This window comes from Corvus hawaiiensis, chromosome 2 (genome assembly GCF_020740725.1).
Source record: "Corvus hawaiiensis isolate bCorHaw1 chromosome 2, bCorHaw1.pri.cur, whole genome shotgun sequence".
Lineage (NCBI taxonomy): Eukaryota > Metazoa > Chordata > Aves > Passeriformes > Corvidae > Corvus > Corvus hawaiiensis.
The window spans coordinates 118457184-118471794 of NC_063214.1; the positions used below are offsets into that span (position 1 = coordinate 118457184).

The 14611-nt window shown below is 47.4% G+C and overlaps 1 protein-coding gene across 5 annotated transcripts in view; it reads right to left on the bottom strand.

Moving 5' to 3' along the window:
• The window catches only part of PDE9A (phosphodiesterase 9A), a 49476-nt gene that overhangs the window by 12639 nt on the left and 22226 nt on the right, over nt 1-14611 (bottom strand). For 2 of the 5 annotated variants that reach the window (XM_048290349.1, XM_048290375.1), the window contains 5 exons: nt 13435-13489; nt 12532-12602; nt 8393-8477; nt 4153-4234; nt 1453-1527 (listed from right to left, as the gene is read on the bottom strand). In XM_048290349.1, coding sequence (XP_048146306.1) covers nt 1453-1527; nt 4153-4234; nt 8393-8477; nt 12532-12602; nt 13435-13489 — 368 coding nt within the window. The other 3 variants (XM_048290359.1, XM_048290374.1, XM_048290366.1) reach the window with 3 other exon arrangements.

Consider the following 14611-nt stretch of genomic DNA (forward strand, 5'->3'; position numbering starts at 1 on the left):
ATGACTGTGGTTTATGACCTGCCTGTCCCACACTGAGCACGTGGGCAAACACTCGCTGCTAAACAAGCACTGACAGAATTGAAATATTCTCTGCAACCATAAAGCAGAGCTAAGAGGGTGAGATAAACCCATATGGTGCTCGGCTCACCACAGCTTGTGTGGAATCTCATTTCTGAGCAGACTCCTCCTTGCAGGGCAAGTTTAATCTCCACACCCTCCTGTTTGCCTTGTTCATGCCACCATATAATGTTTCCTAGCCCTCTGAACGAGTTACTGTGCTAAAGCACTGTCCCCTGGCCCACAGGAATCCACAGATAATGTCTCTCCTCATTCTTTCTTAACAGTCAGAACAACAACAAGCCAGCAGTGTTATGGTCCACCTGTCAGATTGTAGTTCCCTCTTGCTGCAAAGACCTGACAGGCATTTGTGGCCATGGCACAGAGGGAAAGAGCTGGCGAGGGAGCAGTGGCTGCGGAGCACCTCTGACCACATGAGGAAAGCTTTGCCAGCCTCAGCGAATGGGAGATGGACCTAAAGCCACCAGAGAGCTCTTCTGTTGGTCTACCAGACACAGGAAATATCCTGAAGGGAATATGCTGTTCCTGTGGATGTGCATGGGGTGTTTTTCCTTGTGATGCTGAGCCAGAATGACTCTGCGTGCACAACCTCTGATGGAGGAGCTAATTAAGGTGATTGCTGCGGGGGCTGCTTCCAGAACTACCCGAGCTTTTCCCTGGCCAAAAACCAGCACTAAACCCCTGGTTTAGTCCTGTCCTCCATTATGATTTTCTTAAGTGAGGTTTGCTACTATTTGCTAAATCTGGTTTTACATTATGTTATAAACTGTTGACTCTTAACATCCTTCTCCTTCACGCTTCCACAGAGGCTCACTCATGGACCTTCCAGAACCTTCTGCAGTACAAGTGATGAACCATGAAAAACACTAATAGCAGTAAAAAAAAGAAGAAAATGAAGCAATAAGAAGGTACCAATTGGTTGTGAATGCAGCCTTGCAACCTCTTCAGAACAAACTGCAGAAAAACCCTCAGCTGAAGGGGTGTGAATCAGTGCCTGCACCTCTGCCTGCTGCTTTATTGATTTGAGTGGACTTATTGATGATGTGCTTAAGCAGACACTTCTCTGGGGATCGATTTGTTCAGATAAAATGGTATGAGAGAACTCATGTGGCAGTAATGACAGTGCACCAGTTGAGGGACTGCTAGGAAGAGATTAAAGAGCAAATAAAGAGGAGCCAGGATATGATAAGCAGCATAAGCTACCTGGCATCTGCTAGGAAGAAGCACTGCATTCTGGTGTGGTATGGAAATAAAATAAATGTATAGAGAGTAAGGGGCAGGAAAAAGGGAAAGACCCTGCAGACTGTCTCAAAGGGCTCTTCTGACCTTGTTGGCCCTCAGAAAGTGCCAGCCCAGCTAATGTGGCATCCTCACCTCGTTGGGCTCCCACAGCCAGACATCAAAGGTTGGTTTCCGAAGAGCCTCAATGGTCTCCTGGGACAGCATGTACTGCAGACAGAAAGGCAGGAGCTGTAAACAAGGGTGTCCCTGGCATGGGAATTGCTATTGGCATGTCCTAGGGACTGCCGGGGTTCCATTCACGAGCCATGAACCACATTTCCCAAGGAGAGAGCAAATGATCTCTCCCTCTGGCCACCCAACCCTCCTCACCCTTCCCACCAGCTTGCAGCTGCACATTGGGCCAGATCCTTGTGGAGCAGGGCTTGGGAGAAAAGGGAGTGGAGGTGTTAGGGACAGGGTCATGGCTAAATCCAGCACAGGGAATCAAAGGCACAGGGCACAGACCCATCCCTGATGCCTGCAGAGCATCAGAGGCACTCGAAGCTGCCCGTTAGGGAGGGGTGGTGTGAAGTGTCTCTGCTTACAGTGCTAAATTAGCTGGTGGGGATGATATGTTTATTTTCAGATGATTTATGCTCTCACTTTGAGTGTTTTTTTCAAGAGTGCCCACAGTTTCAAATTGGTTGTCGGCCTGCAAGATTCAAGTGATTTTTTATCATTACGCTCAGAAGCTTAAAACAAAATCAAGTTCATTCACCAGTTACGGCTGTGTACAAAATGAAAAAAAAGGGATGTGGAGGGTTAGAAGACATGGGGATATCAGGACTCTACAGATTCATCTGTTCAAGACTCTATTCATCAGTGGTTTTGGGACTCAAAAACCTTGTGGCTTCAGCTGGCCCATTTACCATGGCTGTCTCTGGGTTGGGTTTACTCTCCTGAGCAGGTGAATGACAATTTCTGAGCCATCAAATGGTTTGATACTTAATTCAAGGAGGAACACCACTGAAGATTAATTTTCCTCCTTCAGAAGGCAAGGAGTTTTGCATTTGCATATACAATGCACGTTTAGTGTGACTTTCTGCAAGAAAACAGCGAATTAGCAGTACAGGTTTGGTGTTGCAGTGACGTCTTCCTTCAGCCTCATTGACATTGGACAAATCCAGCACCTGACAGCTGATAAAAAATTTCACAAATCTCCTGATGCCTTAGGTTTTAACTTTTATATTTTGCAAATCCTGTACTGCTTAGAGTGTAACTCTGAAGTTTCTTGTAGCCTGTTAATTTCTGCTCTCTCGTGCTAGGCAAACATAACAAAGCCTCTCCAGGCCCGCTCTCCAAGGACACCCAGAGCATCCTAGACCCAGAAAGTATAAACCAAAAGCCTCTAAAGGGGGGCAAGTGGAGGGGAATTACATCATTAACTGAAGCTTTAATTGTAGAATTAACCCTGATATGCAAATGAACCAAACCTATCAAAGTGTCAAGAACTCATGACCTGTTGTCCATCTTGGGGTCCATCTTGGCAGTGGCCTCTGGCTCCCCAGGGGGTACCTTTGAAGGCCCTTCAAATAAAGTACCTTATTCCCTTACTCCTGTCTAGTCTCTGTTTCTAGGAGGCCTCTCAAGGCATCACTCCAAAACCCCAAAATCCCATAAGCTTTGGTCTAGGAATAATGCAGAAATACAAAATACCAGTTTACTCTTCAATGGAAGAGTAAAACTACCAGTGCAACTCTTCATAGCCCTTATTCTTAATTCAAGATCCTAATGCAGCAGTCCATCAAGGTTTAATCTGACATATATACTTACCAGGGGAAAAAGTCTGGCTTAGAACTGATGTGTTCTGTTAAATCATGTGTTAGTGTCAGGAGCACAAGCCTCCTGGGCAAAAGTTAATTAAAAGAAATAGAAGTCCCACAGTCTCTGCGTCAGTGGAGGTCACTTTTTCCAGGCAGAGCAGCATAAACAGCAGAATTTACTGCTCTGCAAGGCTCTGCAAGGCTCTGAAGACAAATGTGCACAGAGCCGTGCCCATGTCATGCACCTGCATCACACAGGACCATGAGGATTCAGGGTGGCTGAGCCAGCTTTGTTGTGTGCAAGGAGATGCCCACGGTTAAACCTTGATTTGCTCACGTGTGAGCTGGTGTTTTGTCAAGGTCTGAGCTGGGCACTGGGCAGCTTTTAATAATTCTTGTGGGCAAAGACTGCTGGTTCTGGGACCACAGACCCTGTGCTCTTCATGGTTTCAGCCTCATTCATCACTGTGGATTTGTACTTTTGCTTGCCCAGGAGACATTTTTCTTCCAGCATTACTGTTTTCTCTAGCAAATACACTAACTCATTTTCACAGGGACAATGAATCATTTTGGAGAGAATCCAATGTCACATTTTCTCTTTGTTTCCCTAGGTGAAGCATCCCCATAAATTACTTTTTAAATTAAAAAATAATCCATTAGGAGAAAACAGGCAGCAGCACGACTTTCAATCAGAACACAGCATTACAGGGTGGTTTTGATTGTTGCTATGAGCAGGGAGAATAAACAAATACAACTAGACAAAAGATCGTTAGATGTTGATGAATGCACAATGTTCATTAACATTTCAAACACTAATGAGCTTTCAAGTATTAAAGACTACTGAGAATTAAACTTTAAGTCACCGCAGGCAACTGACAGCTTTTTCCATTGGCTTGCAGGAGTTTTGGATCAGACCTTGGATTTAGAATAACTAGGAATTAATGGCCAAGGAGTCACACATTGTAAAGCAGAGCTTGTCAGGATCCAGCCATGCAGTAGGGTTATGGGAAGAGCAGGGATTGTGTGGTACCTTTGGGTAGGATGGTACATCCCGCCGGGGAGCCGGCCTCTTGTTTTCATCCAAAAAGCTGTACTTGCAGGGACAGTTAGTCCTGAAATGAAATATTCATCTGTTAACATTGAGGGAACAGAAGCACAGTGCTTCAAAAAATGCCAGAAGTGCTCTGGTCTCCCAGTAGGCACCACTCAGAGAATCACCCCACTCCACAGCCTCTCCCTTTCTAATGCAGTGTTGTTCAAATGCTTTGGAAGTGTCATCCTCTTCAGGATTTTCTCCCTTTGTGCAACACCCCTGTTGCCCTTTCTCAGTCTATTTGCATTCAAGAGAGAAGCATCTGAGTTCAGGCATGTATCCATGGATACCCAACCACTTCTCCTTAAACCGAGCAAATTTCAGGGAGCAGCTTGCTGTCCATGGTGGGCATCCTTCCCCAGGGCTGCCAGGGACCACGCTGGGTATGGACCGGCACACCTGTGCTGCTTTTCTGGTGAAGGCACCCACTGAGCCTTGCTGCAGCCCTTAAGAACTTCCACTTTGATGGTGTGACCTCTTTAGCTGCTGCCCCTCGTGTGGGACAACAGCAGAGAGGCATGGACTTGGCAAGATGCCTCTGCTTGGTTCCCTGATCCTGCAGGAAGGGAGGCACTGCCAGCAATTATAGGTAATTAACACTTGCCTGGTTATTAACACCAGCACCCACTGCCAGTTATCTGCTCTTCTTTCCTTTGCATGTGGAAAAGCCAAGCTGATGCTTTCCCATCTGAGCAGAGGACCAGGGAGGACCTTACTGCTCTCTACAATTCCCTGATGAGGTTGCAGCCAGGTGGGGGTGGGACTCTTCTCCCAAATGACCTCAAACTGTGCCAGGGGAGGAACAGATTGGACATCAGGGAGAATTCATTCCCTGAAAGGGTGGTCAAACATTGGAAGGGGCTGTCCAGGGTGGTGGTGGAGTCCCCATCCCCGGAGGTGTTTAAGGAAGGACTGGACATGGCACTCTGTGTCCTTGGGCTGGGTGACAAGGTGGGGATCAGTCACAGGCTGGATTTGATGGTCTTGAAGGGCTTTTCCCACTTAGTTGTCCACATGGACTTCATTAACTCTCATGTCAGGCCAATCTTATTGCATTTTGCATTTATAGAGTCATGGAATGGTTTGGATTGGAAGGGACCTTAAAATTCATCCAGCTCCACCCGCCCTGCTGTGGGCAGGGATGCTGCTCACTAGCCCAGGTTGCTCAGGGCCCCATCCAGTCTGGCCTTGAGCACTTCCAGGGCTTTATCCCTGTAGTCCTAACATTTGGATTATCCTTTCTCAATTTTCAAGCCTCCTGCCAAAGGAAGCAAAAAGAAACCTCCCAAAAGAAGCCAAGCAAAGCATTCCATTAACTCTATTTGTCCATTTTTGACTATTTCTTATATTTTGTATTGTATCTCTTTTTAGTGATTCTCTTCTCTTTTGGGAATTAGTCCAGGTCTCTTTTTTCCTCTTAACATTGATGTCTGCTCTCATTTCTGGTGGCAGTGTCTGAATACTGTGAAAGTTATGTCATTTTACAGTTCATGGTTGTCAGCTGACTTCATCCAGCTGCCTTTTCTTGCCCTGTTTAAGGAGACTCAGTTGATGAAAAGCTGTCTTAATCATTTCTAAAGCTGCTTCCTCATAACTCCACTGTGTGGGGTATTAGTAGGATAAAAATAGTGAGATTGGGGCATTCCTTGCCCTAATTGGAGCTGACTGCCAGGGTTAGCTGAGGGTCAGCCAGCTATCTCTAATTCCCAGCTGTAGTAGGATATTGAAGCCTTCATCCCAGCACACTGGGGAACACACCAGAGCCAGGATGCATCAGACCTTCACAAATGTAAAACTGTATCTGCAAATGATCATGATTTTAAATGACACCATCATGCTATTAGCATCTGCCAGTGGGGAGTGCAAAAAGCAGACAAGCAAAAAAAAAGCAATTTGAGGAGGATGCAAATGGGGCTGCTTTGCTCTTCTAAAGAAAGAGATACACAATTCACTGTGCTTTTATGAACCTGGCTGCTCGGCCTTACTCTCTCATTTGGTAATGTGACAGTAAATATAAGAATAGGTAAACATCCATACAGCTGTGTACAATGTGATGTTATTGAAGGAATATAGGCTCTCACACATATTTATGTACATTAATTAAACTGAGATGTGGTCCCTAATTGCAACCACAGTGCATTATCTAGCAAATGACACTGCACAAGGGATGACAAGTCCAAATGAGAGCAAATACATTTCCACTTGGCTGGGACGCCTCTGTTCCCACACGTATCTCATGCCAATGGGAGAGGGCTTGCTCAGCCACCCTGGAGTGAAGCATCCCTAGGCTGGGGGCACCACAGGCTGGTGGCCTGGCTCCTGTGGGGATGTGGTGGCTTGGAATAGGGAACCACATCTCATTCCTCAGCAGCTCCTGATGGGACCCATCAAGGAGTGTCCTCTCCTCAGTGTTGTATCCACATCGAGCTGCTGCTTTGGGACCCAAACCCACAGGCTGCTGATAGTCATGAGCAGAATTCTGGGCAAGCATGAGGGACTTTGTGCAGCTGGGAGGAGGAAGATGCAGCTCAAGGTAACCGTGAAGAGCAGTGACAGAGCCATATGGACACAGCACCAAAGTGATGCTGAGCAGAGCGAGTCCCGCTCCTGCTCCAGCAGGAGCAGCTGTGGGTGTGAGCTCAGAGCAAGCCAGGGTGGGTGTCTGTGCCCAGCTGAGCCCCACACCCACTTTTACTATAGCTTTCCAGCCTCACACCCCATGCTGGTCTCTGGCTTTTGGAGCCTGTCACATCTCACCACAAGGCCTCGGTGAAGGTGACACCCCAGCAGGAGCCGGCTGCACAGAGCAGATGGAACACTCCCATTCCAGCTTTTCTTGTTAACAGGTTGTCGTTTAGACCACAAAATACAGATTGGAAGGTGACAGGATCTGGGATGGGAATGAGTCATGGCTGCTGGGACAGTCTCGTACTTCCTGATTTGGTGTGGCGGCAACTGAGCGAACACGAAGTTGCCGTAATTTCTTTTTCTGGACCTAATTCCCTGTCCACCTGTGCATCATTGTTCAGCTCTGCCAGCTCCCTGCCACATCTGAAGGAAAGACACACGGGCACACACATTTCACACATCACACCCAGCACAAATCAGCGCACATGCTCTTGCATTTGCTGCCAACCTGGGCTCGGATTTTTCTAACGAGATTTCCCCACACAACCCAATAACAAATGATGCAAGTCACAGGGCAGACTGCATTCCATCCTGCTGGGATAAATCTGAGGCACACTTCTGAGGTTAACAATGTTACTCTGCATTTATGCTAATATGACAGCTGAATTTGGCCTTGGACTTCATGGGAATGAATTATCATTGTGCCTCCTGACATATCTGGATGGCAACATTTATAAAACTGAGTCATTATTAAGCCTGAATCTTTTAGCACATCTCCCACTGCCCTCAGTAGGAAGCAGTTTTGATTAAAGGTCAGAAAATCTGACCCCACGAGAGACTGTCAAGACAGCATAGTTACATTTGCTGAGAAAAATCCCCTTCCCCCGCATTTTGAGCAGCACGGTATATTCCTCTTCAGCAACCTTCCCAGATGTATTCCCAATCTTACAGTGATGATTTGTTTCTCCTAGTGGGGCATTTCAGTGACACAGGGGGCATTTTCCAGCTGAGACCACACACCATAGGAAATGCAGTTTCTTCTGCTGGTGTTTTAATTACAGCAAAACCGAGCTTCACCATCACAATGAGCCCTTGCATTAGAAAGTAAATTCCTAATTTCTTGTTGAATTTGAAATGGATGATTTATAATAGCGTGAGATCATAATTAGAGGAGCTGCTACATATTTATTTGGTAATTTCCCAGAATATACTGGAGCTGATTCGAGTGTTAGCTGGTTCCCAACTGAAGGCTGCACTGTGCAGAAGCTCTTTTCCCATTCTCTCTCTCCCATTAAATCTGGATGAAGAATTCCTATTCTGTATGGTGACAAATAACTCCCAAGACCTTTTTCTCTATTCCCATGGCCCAAGCTAATTTAACTGCTGAATGGCTGTAAATCTTCAAACGTTAAATTACAGCCACTGTCCTTGATGCTTGTTGGTTTCCTTGCTCCTTTACTTCTAAGCCCAGGAGATAATTCTGTGGAAACGTTGCATTAGGGTTTGAAACCAGACACGTTCCTGTGGTTAGGTCCCAAGCAGAACTTACCTGCTGCTTCTCGCTGCCATTTCCTCCCTCATCTTTTTAATGTCGCGCTTGCATTTCTCAATCTCCACCACTTTCAGGCCTTCCACTGCCAACAAAGGAAAACAACAGGGGTGTTACCATGGCGAAAAGTCGCAGGATCTCGTTCCACAATGGTGCAAAATTTCAGAGAGCTCTGCCACTGGGGTTATCCAGCGAGGCAGCCAGCTCTCACAGGCTGCCTCGGCTCTCCCACGTGCAGGTGCTGCCAAAGTGAGAGATCTTGGAAACCCACAGGAATTCTCTGCTGCCAATGCAGATAACAGCCACAGCGTTTTAATTCACTGAATGGCTATAACATCTCGGCTTTTCCTCAGCAGCAGGCAGCTCTTCTGGTGCCTTCACTTCTTGGCTGTAGAGCACGAATCAGAGGAAATCCTGAGCAAAAAAAAACCCCTCCCATGATGGGATGATAAGCGCGGCTATGCAAACACCATCCCGGTAGGATTAGAATTCCCATTAAAATAAAAGGTTTTAATTCGAAAGTTCGTGCAGAGCATTAAGGAGCTCTGAGAGGCATTGCTGGATACAGGAAAACCAAAGTGAGAATGCAGGAGGGAGAGAAAAATGCTGAAAATTTGGCTCTAATGATGGATTTCTTTTTTTTTTTTTTTAAGTATTGAAAAATCTGTCACTTCTTTTTGCCGATCAATTCTGTAATCAAAGGTTATTTCTACATGCGGCACAAAAAAATCCTATATTTGCCTTCTGCATCTAATTGTGAGAGCCACGAGGCAAAAAGTTTGATTGCCTTTTTATGCAGCAGGGCACTTTATTCCACGTAGCCCAGAGAGCCCAACGCAGTGAGAGTATGAGAATAATTCTCCCTTTTCCTTCCCCCTCATTGAACCATCAGCGTGATCAAGGACATGGCACCACTAATTACGTACATGTCATTCATATGCAACCATCTCACATCTCATCTGTTTGCTGAACTTGTTGTTTGCATGGATGAGCCGTGGGGGCTCGGGGAACTGCAGGGAACGTGCAATCGGACAATCAGTATTCAGCAACTTTCTTAGAAAAATCGCTGTCTAGATCACACTTATCTGGAGAGCAGCATGTAAGTGACAAAACCCTGCCTTGAAGGGCACAGCTCTGGAGATAAGCAGAGACCCCGGTTTTGTTTTCCTTCTCAGAGTAACAACGAAGATTTGCAGCTGGAACAGGGAAAGGGAGAGATGTGTACGAACTAAGCCCAGAGTGCCACGTATTAGGAGAGCAAAGGGGAAGGGATTTATGCTTGTTTACTGGGATGTCCTCCACTTAAAAATCCCATTTAGAAATTGCTATTTTTTTGCCTGTCGTTGTTACAGCCAGCTTCTTTCGGTGATCACAGTGTCGTGATACAGGCAAGCTGCTGTCCTGCTTATTGGATATCTTCATTCTGGATACCTGCCTGCACTTTTTTGGGTGCTTTTTGTCAACAGATGATGATCAGCTGCTATGTACCACCTGGGTGCATTCACCTGGGAGAAATTCCTGGGTAGCCCATTTGCCAAGATGCCTAAAGGGTGGCCACTGCCTGTTTGAAGCAGTGGGAGCCAAGCAGAGTTATCAGAGCGACAGGGAAGTAGGGGCAGAAGAGGAGTTCTGGTGCAAAATGGCAGCCCTGAGCATTTTTTCGTGTTGCATCTCTTTAGTTCTCATCCCAAATCTCTCTGGGGGAGCAGAGAATTTACATAATTATTTTCTTAAGGTAGATGTGAAATGCTTACAAATTGCGAAGGGTTTTTTGCCAGCTTTCTTATTCATGTGTGGGCTGCTGTACAGAGAAAGTCAAGTCACGGGACAAAGCATTCCCAGTGCTTGCTCTGCATGGACTCATTTTCCAAGGGGAAGTGACAAGCTTTAGCTGGGATTTAAAAATCAGCTGAAAGATTTGGCTCCCTGAAAACACATCTCTGAGGCGGTCTCTAGGCAGGAATGGGAAGGAAGGAAGCTGAGAATACTTCATGTGAGGTGCAGATGTAGTGCTGTCATGAGCACTTATCCCCACACACACACGTCCCCTCTGGGCAAGAAATCCTGGAGAGCACATGTGAAAGTGGTGGAAAAGGGATCTCTGAGGGAGGCAGAAGAAAAGGCAAAATAAAAGCACAATTCTTTCCACATTTGGCTTGCAAATGATAAATGGCCTTGTCATGTGCACTGATTAAGGGCCCATTATACTATTCTGCAGCAAGAAATACCTTCTGAAAAGACCCTGTGCTGTCTAAAGAAATCCTTGGGCTGAATCCAGCACGAAACATGGCTCTTAGAGCAACCTCTGGGAGCCCAGCTCGAGCACGGAGGTTGGACACTCCCTTTCTCCCACGGTTTTGCTTCTTAAACATGACAGCCTGGGGAGTTATTTCAGAATGCTGCAGACTGGGCTCTGTTGCAAACTCTGGAAGCCCGATTTCGAGCAGATAGATGGGTGCACTTGCAGACAGGCAGCCCAGGGAGCTCTTTGCCACAGGCTGAGTGAGGCTGCGGGAGCCGGGACGGGGAGCGCTCAGGCAGAGTGGCAGCAGATTGCTCCATCAGCTGCTGACTCCATCAGCAGTGGGACTCAGTCACGGGGAGAACCCTCCTTTGGGGAGCAGGGAATTCAGTCCTGCATGGCACAGCAGCTCTGGGCAGGCTGCCTTCCCTAAACCAGCAATAAAGTGCTGGAGTGGGCAAGAAAACTGCCAGAAATGGCATGAATGGCTTGGTTATCTCCCTCCACTGCCAGTGCTGAGAGGCAGTGTGTGCCAGAGGTTCACCAGAGGCCAAAAGCAGCCCCTAGCTGGCTGGGATAGTTGATTGCTCGGGCTGCCAAGGGAATACAAAGACCCACAGGCTTACCTCATTTGCTCTAATCCATGGCACTTAGCCCTGAGGAGTGGAGTTGGTTAGAAGTTTCACTGAAAATGCAGAGTGACTGAGTTAATTTTTCTCTTCTCTTTTTTTTGGGGGGAATAAGCCAGCAGAGCCTTGGGAGAAGCAGCAGCCAAACAGACAGGGAGGAATTCATACCTAGGTTCCTTTCTGGGGGGTAGGCAAGCTGCAGGTTGTCCCCTCCACGGACACCCCTCAGCAGCAGGAGCCTGAGGCTGGGGTGGCCAACAGGGAGAGGTTTCTCTGCTGCTGCTCCTGAAATAAGGACATTTCTTCCTCTCCCTGCTGACAGAGGGATCACTCTCCCCAAGCAGCTGCAGGGTCAAGGTAGTTTCTGGTCAGGGGAAGTTTCAGGAAAACAACTTCTTCCATGAACCAGAAAGTCTTTTTTTTCCCAGCCAGCCCTAGTGGGAAAGTGCTTTCTGCAGCTGTAGTGCTGGGAAAGGCTCTCCTGGCTGCTGACTTCAATGCTGAACAGCTGCAACGATGTGGCCTTTGGAGTCAAAACTGGATGGCAGCACCTTAATCATACCCCTTCCCTGCCTCTCTGGGACCTGTGTTCTGCATACTGTACTGAAGCAACTCAGAGGGTGCACAGAAGGAAACAAAACAACCCAAAAACCAGAAAAGGAGCTCACTGACCAGGTGAATTTGAGTTGGCTGTTGCACAGTAACGATATGGTGGCGTTACAGTGCAAGGGTCTGGCTGACAGCAGGAGGGTGTTACCCCCTGGAATTACAGACCAAATGCCCCAGTGAGGGTGGGATCAGGTTCCCCAGTGTTAGAGGATCAGGGAGTGCAGAGGGATGGGGGGGGTCACTGCTGGGTGCAGGGAGGTGACAGACACCTGGGCCAGGGGGGACACGGGAGGGCTGGCCAGGGGCTGGGAGGGGGAGATGGGGAGGTGGGGACCCTCTGCCACAGGGACATGGGAACAGCAGGACGTGGCCCCAGGCCCCAAAGCTCAGTAGAGGGCTCAGCAGCCCCTCAAAGAGAGGACAGGAGGTGGTATGGATGCTGGCAGCACCAGCCAGCCCACCCTGGTCCCCACACCAGTGCCACCATGGGCTCCCATCATCCCCACGCCTCACCACGGGCTGACCTGTGGCCTTTTGGGCTCAAAGCTGGCCAAATGACAAGGGATTAGATAAAGTGGAGGGGCTGCTAGGAGCAGGACAGATCAGAGGGCACAACAAGGCACCGGTTCCCACTGTGATAGGAATAAAGGGACACTCACATTCAACCTTTTTCTCCAGCATTGCCAAGTGATTAGCTACTTCCGTTTTCAGCTCATTGATTTTAAAAACCCTGGAAAGAAAACCCTCATGTATTAATGTTATACATTTAAAGCTCTACCTACCCTAGGTGCTAACAACTTCTGCTAGAAATGTCCATATTTGTGTCTCTATTGTCTCTATTTGTGTCTCTGCCCAGCCTCGTTTGCCAGAAGGAAAAGCAGATTTTCCATGGAACTGCTAACATTTGGGCAGAAAATACACCCAGGTTTAATTTTCATAAAAATTAACAAGTTGGGGTTTTTCTACGGCCCTGGGAATGTCCTGTGGCTCTACAACACTTCACCTCTCCCTCTCTCAGCAGTGACTTGCTACTGTAGCCCCCCAGGGAAGCCAAGTTAAATTGATAATGCTTCGTCTCAGAGCAGCGTCTTGGTGTCTGCACACTCTGAAACCTCCTCCCCTCCTGTCGAGTTACGCTGCTGATTTGCTGGGCTGTGGTGGGACTGATCTGCCTCATTGAAACCAGCTGGGATTAAATAAGCAGCTACACAGATGTTGAGAAATCCTCTCGGAGGAGAGACATTTTTGGGTGATAAAGGGGAAAATGAAACAAATCTGATGATTTGACTGTTCAGCGAAGAAGCATTTCTTTTGCTTCCAAAGAGGGAAGGAGCATTTACTACTTGATCTCCTTTTTAGATCAAAGATAATCACTGAAATTGCTTTTGGTTTAAGCTACTGTGTTGCTGTCAGCAGGAAATAACGTGTCCCAGACCTAAATTTGGCAGGCAGAGTGGGATTTGAAAGATGTCTTAAATGCCCCTCTGCCTCCTGTGAAAATTTCACTTCAGGCTGATAAAAGAAATAGCATTTTAAATTAATAATGATGTTCAGTTTCTTACCTCGAGAACTGCTCAGCAATCTGTCCCAATAAATTCTGGAACAATTCTTCTTTCTCTGAAAAAAATAGAGGGAGACATGATAGAAAAAAACAGAGGAAAGAAGACATCCTCATGCCTTCTGCAAAGTGGTGTCCCCAGGCTTTCATTCGATGGTGAGGCCAAAAAATTGTTTTTGGTCCTTTGTACAATGTCAGGGTTTGGGAATGACTCCTCGTCTCACCTGCCTGCTCTTCCTGCAGATTACAGTCAAGGTTTCTCAGAGGTTTATTTTTGGGAGGCTGGCTCTCCGAGAGGTGGCTTGTTTTAAGGCAGCACTTTCTGGAGAGGAGACCCCTTTCACATGTCTTGGGAGGGGCACCCTGAATCACAACTGGCTTTGGAAAGCTCCTGCTCACAGTCAGTGTCTCTACACCATCAGCACACTGTGACAGAGTGCCCATGAGCAACACCAAGCTCATGAACACAAAACTAAACCCAGCTTGCCTTTCAGTTCTATCCTGGAGACAGATTTTTCTGGTGCAAATTCCTAAGGACTGTGCTGCTTTGCACAAACTCCGGGCAAACACGAGATGACAAAGTGCTGTCCCTGCAGAATGAGGTCTGCCCTTCCTGGTTCGTGGGATGGACACAGCAGGGTACAAGTTTCCCAGCCCCTTTTGCCTTGAGAACACAGCTTGGAGAGGGCTGCCACAGGGATCCTGTCAAGATCTCATTGTTCCCTGAGCAGCAGTGGCCACACTGGGAGCCCTCGTGGCAGCAGCTCCCCAGCTCTCGCTGCCAGCTCCGGCTCTTGGGATCTTCTGCTGGCTCAGGAAAGTCAGCCTGATGCAGCCCCAGCCTCTTCCCAAGATAGTCACAGGATTGCAATCACTAACACAGGGAAAAGCAAGCAACCCCTCAAAACAGGTCCCTAGATTTTGAGGGGCAGCACACTTTGGGAAGGAAGAAGTAGGACAGCAATGTTCTCCCATCTTTTAGTGTGTCCACACAGACAGGGGAAGCACAAATCACCTTTGCTGAGCCCTGAGCTGCTGTTTTGGGATAGTTCCCTCTTTCCCCCACAAGCTAATGCAAACTGCCCTGTGCTGCAGTCATTCCTGCACTGGGGATATGCTCAAGGAAAGGAAACATTGAGTGCACTCATAAACACTCTGCAGATTACAGAACACCTATTTAT